This window comes from Urocitellus parryii, chromosome 12 (assembly GCF_045843805.1).
Source record: "Urocitellus parryii isolate mUroPar1 chromosome 12, mUroPar1.hap1, whole genome shotgun sequence".
Classification (NCBI taxonomy): Eukaryota; Metazoa; Chordata; class Mammalia; order Rodentia; family Sciuridae; genus Urocitellus; species Urocitellus parryii.
The window spans coordinates 5,689,020-5,695,019 of NC_135542.1; the positions used below are offsets into that span (position 1 = coordinate 5,689,020).

At 45.7% G+C, this 6,000-nt stretch overlaps 1 protein-coding gene across 1 annotated transcript in view; it reads right to left on the minus strand.

Moving 5' to 3' along the window:
* Rfx8 (regulatory factor X8) overlaps window positions 1-5,788 on the minus strand; it is a 70,298-nt gene extending 64,510 nt beyond the window's left edge. The window contains exon 1 of the mRNA XM_026408624.2: window positions 5,711-5,788. Coding sequence (XP_026264409.2) covers window positions 5,711-5,775 — 65 coding nt within the window. The 5' untranslated portion in view covers window positions 5,776-5,788. The remainder of the gene's footprint in view (window positions 1-5,710) is intronic.
* Window positions 5,789-6,000: the final 212 nt, after the last annotated feature.

Sequence of the window (6,000 nt, forward strand, 5' to 3'; positions counted from 1 at the left end):
CCACAACAACCAGGTACCGGATCCACCAGTGGCATGTGACCGTGTGGGGACCATCAGCACAGGTGACCCTGGGTCAGAAAGTGTCCATAGTGATGTCAGTCACAACATGACAACCTCCCCTGTTCTGCTTGCCAACCGAAGGTCAGATTTCTCTTCCTTCCTTTAAAGAAATACTCAGCCTCCTTATCTGTGGCTTCCTGCCCCCGTGGATACCACCAGCCTCCAGTCAAAAATATTTAGAAAAGAAAATCAGATCTGTCCTGAACATATGTGACCTTTTTTTTTCTTTCCACTATTCCCTAAACAAATGCAGTATCACGATGTACATAATGTTGATGTTGTTTTAGCTTCTGTCAGTCACCAAGAGATGGTTTAAAGTCCACAGGAGGAGGTGTGCAGATTCAGGGCAAGTGCTCTGCGTTTTCTAAGGAACCTGAGTATCTGCAGGTTTTGGTAACAATCTCCTCTGTGGAGACAGGGATGCCTTTGCACAAAGCAGGGAATTCACAGGAATTTTTAAAGCTGGAAATTTATAGGCAAACACATTCTCCCCTTTCTCACTGATGAAATGCAGCTTATTTTCTGGGATGAGGCAACGAAGGCCCAGACTTACTTTCCTGAAGAAACTAAAGAACAGTCACAATTGTAACCCCATTAGCATTTCAAAAGAAAGAAAGAGAGAGAGAGAGAGAGAGAGAGAGAGAGAGAGAGAGAGAGAGAGAGAGAGAGAAAGAAAGAAAGGAAGGGAAAAGAAAAAAGAAAGAGAAATCCACACATAAGAGACGGGGAATCTCTGGCCCCTATGGGTCTCCTGTAGTAACAAATTGCCACAGTCCTGACAGCAGGAGCCCCGTGTCGGGGTCACAGGGTGGGTTCCTTCCAGAGGCTCAGAAGCAGACTCTTCCCTGCTTCCTTCCTAGCTCTGGTGACTGCTGGAAACCTTGGTGTTCCTGGCTTGTAGATGTGTCCTTCCAACTCTCTCTGGATCTCCAGGTGGCCTTCTCCCTGCATGCCTGGGGCTCTGTGTAGTTTTCTTATAAGGGTACCAGGGACTGGATTTAGGGACCATCCTAATCCAGTACAACCTCAGCTTAACTCATTTCATCTGTCAAGACCCTAGTTCAAAACAAGGCCACATTTTGAGATTCCAGGTAGACATGGGGTAGATGCTATTCAGCTCAGTACAGGTCCCCAAGAGGTAACCTCAGCATGGGAATCTGGCCCTTCAGATACACAATGTTAATTATGGCAACTACTGCTTCATTTATTTGGCTCAAGGTGGGGGAGTGAAAAACTCATGCTTCTAGGTGGCATTTATATTTATTTATTTTTTTAAATTTAAGAGATAGGGTCTCACTGTGTTGCTCAGGCTCGCCCTGAATTCCTAGTTAAATGATCTTCCTGCTTCAGCCTCCCAAGTAGCTGGGACTACAGGTACATGTCACCACACCCAACCGTATTTCTTTTGTAAGACATCACTTGTTGACATATAAAAAAAACTCTATATCTGAAAAATCATAGAAAAATATTGGCTAAGTTAGGGGAGCTGCAGCAAAACATGACATACATCAAATTCAAACTCACGTCTCTTTATTCATAGTTACTACAGATTTAGTCAGGGAACAGTGTCCTTAAAAAGAATGGTACAAAATACTAACTCCTTAAAATGAACTCCTATTTAAAATTTTGCTAATTGCTCTTCCTTGTCATAGACACTCATTTGTTTGAGATCCCTGTGAACTTCCATCCTTCTATTTCAAAATGACTGACTCTGTCTGTTAGCTAGATGGACAATAAGGCCAAGTGAAAATCACAGGTGAGCATCCCCAATATGAAAATCCCAAATCCCAAATTCTCCAAACCCCCCAATTTTTAAGCACTGACATGACACCACAAGAGGAAAATTCCACACTGTGAAATATTGTTCCCTGCACAAAACTATCAAAAATATAGCATAAGCGGGGTATGGTAGAGCATGTTTGTAATCCCAGCAGCTCAGGAGGCTGAGTCAGGAGGATCAAGAGTTTCAAAGCCAGCCTCAGCAACTTAGTGAGGCCCTAAGTAACTCAGTGAGACCCTGTGTCTAAATAAAATATAAAAAAGGGCTGATGTTGCTCAGTGGTTAAGCACCCCTGGATTCACTTCCCAGTTATATATATATATATATATATATATATATACACATACATACACACACACACACACACATATATATATATATAATAAAAATTAGGGGAAATGTTATGAATGATATTGACCAAATTATATTGATATAGTATGTGCATATATGAATAGGTAACAACAAAGCCCACCCTTATGTATTATTTACAATTATAATGCACCAATAAAAAATGGAAAGATGAACATTTTCTTTTTAAAAATATATATTATAGGGGCTGAGAATAGAGCTCAGTTGGTAGAGTGCTTGCCTAGCATGCACAAGGCCCTGGGTTCAATCCCCAGCACCACTGGAAAAAATATATGTGTATATATATTTTATATATTTTTTTTGAGGGGGGGAATGAAATTACTTTCAGGTTTATATGTAAAGTGTATATAAAACAAAATAATTTTGTATTTAGACTTGGGCCCTATCCCCAAGATATATCATTATGTATATGCAAACATTCCAAAATACAAAAAAAAAAAAAAATCAGAAATCCAAAATTTCTGGTCCCAAGGATTTCAGATATGAGAGACTTAACCTGTGTTAAGAATGATAATAATAAAGGCCTGTGTACCCAAATGAAGAAAAGGCCACCTCCGGATCTCAGCCTGTGCTGCTGCTTTGATCCTGGCTGCTCTCAGAGAATCACCCCACTTCTGACCATGGCCGTTTCCCCAATGTTCTCAGCCAAATATCAAAGCCTGGCCTTGGCCAGCGGTCAACGTCCATCACCTACACGAATTCAGGGTTCAAAATGTGTCCTGTTCAGGTCATGGTCATGCCTTTTTTTTTTTTTGGTACATGCTAGGCAAGTGCTCTACCACCAAACTACCACTGACATCCTTTTATGTCTATTTTAAGACAGGGTCCCCCTGAGTTGCCCAGGCCAGCTTTGAACTTGCCATCCTCCTGCCTTAGCCTCCTGAGTCAGTGGGTTTATAGGTATACACTCTGGGCCTGGCTCAGGGTCCTGCTTTGACTTCCCTCCAAACAGTGCTTGCTTCAGCTGTCATCTCCACACTTAGAAGAAACCATAATCAGGACTATTACAGGACTTTAAACCTCTAGAACCTAGGTTTAAGTTCTGACTCTGTGATACCTATTAGTTTTGTGATTCAAAGACAAGTAGCTGCCGTGCCTCACCCTGGCTGACACATAGAAGCTTTCTCCATATCATTTGATGTCTCCCACCAAAATGCAGAGCGGGAGCCAGAAGGAGAACAATGGAGGTGGCCCAGTACCTGGAGACCTGCTGCAGGTGAGTCTGCCCTCCACTGTGAGTGTCTCTGAGGAGAGGCTGAGCGGGGAGGGTCAGGCAGAGCGTCAATGGTTAAGGGTTTTAAACTTGCCACCAAAAAATCTTTGGTGATAATCATCAAACCTGTCCAAGTTTTAACTGGATCTGACCACTAAACTGCTAGCTTTGCCGAGTATCATGATTTCTCAGGTCCCTGAGTAAGACAAGGTGGGTTGCTAAGATCTTGAGAACATTCAGGATGCTCTTGTATCTAGTGATCGACAATGATGGCTGACTGCAGAGCACATACACCCAGTGGGCTGGCGGCTTTGCCATCTTACCTTTTGGAATTATAGCACCTTTTGGTTCTGTCTCATCAAGAGACACCATCAGTTCTGTAGCTTTTTAAATAAATTTGCATTTTTTAACAGTCTACAAAAATAGGAAAAAGCCATATTTAGGAAAGCAGGAGATGTTACTTAGTCTTTAGGGCTAAATAACCAGGGCTCAGCATGCACAGGAATTAGACAGTCTTTAGGGTTTCCTCTAAGATTGGAAACCACAGGTCCCTCTCAGTCAGATGTACGAGGTCTGTGTCTGTATTACTATTTTCTATTTCTCTGTGCTCCTCAGAGGTCTGACTGCTTCTCTCCCCATTTCTGCAGTCCTTCCTGTCCATGAAAGAGAAGGCTTCGATTATTTCTGTTTCTTGGGACTAACCAGCTTCCTCGACCTCTCCCCCAGGAGAATTTATCATGTACCCAATGATAATGACATTAATGTGTCTAAGACAGGTGGGGTCCTAACAAAACAATGGAGTGATGCTGAAAATGTAGCACTTTTGTCCAGAGGACACCAGCCAGGCTCCTACCTGCTCTCTCAGTCAGAAGCCTGAGTACACGGTGACACGTGTACTCTTCTGCGCGCTGATGGCTGGCCTGCCCTCGCCCTCTGCTGTTCCTCTGGGTACCTCCTGAAGATACCAAGGCTCTGGGTTACAAGTTTAGGGCTGAGTTGTGAGTGCCAGTGTCCATGATCTGTAAAACATGCCACCTCACAGAAGAGATGTCCAAAGCCACCTCCATGGCAAAATCAAGTCCCTCCTCACTTCCACTGCCCTTCCCTCCAATCTTGAAGATGACCCTGTGAGTCAGAGGCCTGTAAGGTTAGGAATCAATGGCATCAAACTTGAATCAATGGGCTTTAGGTTACTACTCTAAAGATTTAGAACACCGGCCTTGTCATTTCACAAACTACAGAGGGTGTCCAAGTACTTTTGAATCTCTAATCATTCTTTCCAATGTCCAGGGCATAATTCAAAGTCCCCAGACTCTAATTTTCTTAGTGGTGACCTGAAATAGTTGGGAAAGGCATTCTTTGAGAGTTCTTTAAGGCCTGATGCACAAAGGGTCCAGGTCTATGACTGTAACAGCAATCCAGGGATGGTATGTAACTCGGAAAAATTTGTGAGTTCAGTGTTTCTTCATTTGATGTTTTGCCCCCTCTCATACAAGATAAGACACAGCACAATTTTTCTTTTTGAAAAGTGGTAACCCTTTAGGTCTTTGAGGGTTATAATCACAAACACACCCTTCATTTTTCTGTTTCACTTGCAGGACTTCTTTTCAGAAAGACTTCTTCCCTGAGAAAGACTCTTTTAGAAACTTAACAAAAAAGAAAAATATACACTGATGTATAATAATTGTTCACCTTATAAAACCAAGGTCCCAGGACTGGTTTCAGTTATTTTCCTATTGATATGAAGGGCTGCAAACCCATGAACTCCTCGGTCCCAAGGGCTAAGGGTATTTTTCTTTCCAGTTGTTTTTTTTTTCCCTGACTCTATTTAAATAGCCAGAAGTGAATTTCACCAACAAAGTGGAATGCATTGTTCAGGCTAAAACTTAACTTCGCTTTAAGTTAGAAAACATCCTATTCTGGATCCCATGTGCAGAGAACCGTTTCCTGCAGGGACCCACGCCCACGTGCTTTCAGATGTCTAGGTCGAGGTCCAACCAACAAGCCCCCCGGTGGGGGCCGGTCTCCGATTGCTTCCCGGGGAAGTGTGACCCACCCCTGGTGGAAAACCCCTCTTGTGTGTGTGTGTGTGTGTGTGTGTGTGTGTGTGTGTGTGTCCGTCTGTCCGGGCGTCCTCTAGACCTGGTCTGGAGCGCAGACGGTCCCTCCAGGTACTTGACCTTGATCCGATGTCCGGGGGCAGCCGCTGCCGGCGCTGGTCCCCCCTTCCCCGCGCCCCCTCTTCCACCCTCTCCGCCCTGCGCCCCCCGGTCGCTCGGGCCGCTCACCACTGGATGATGCCGCTGTGCAGGCCCCGGCTGCCGGCGGGGGAGGGCGGCACACCCTCGGCCATGGCTGGGGCGGCCGCAGCGCCCGGGCGGGGAGCGGGGAGCGGGGAGCGGGCTGCGGCGCGTCGCGGGCGAAGCTGCACCCGTCTCGCCGCCGCCGCTCCCGGGTGTTTACTTTAGAGCTGGGCGCGCGGGGGGCGCGCGGGGTGGGGCGCGCGGGGCGCCGGGGCAGAGACCCCCGAGCCGACCCGCCAGGCCCGCGCGCAGGCGCTCGCCCTGCAGCCCGCGGC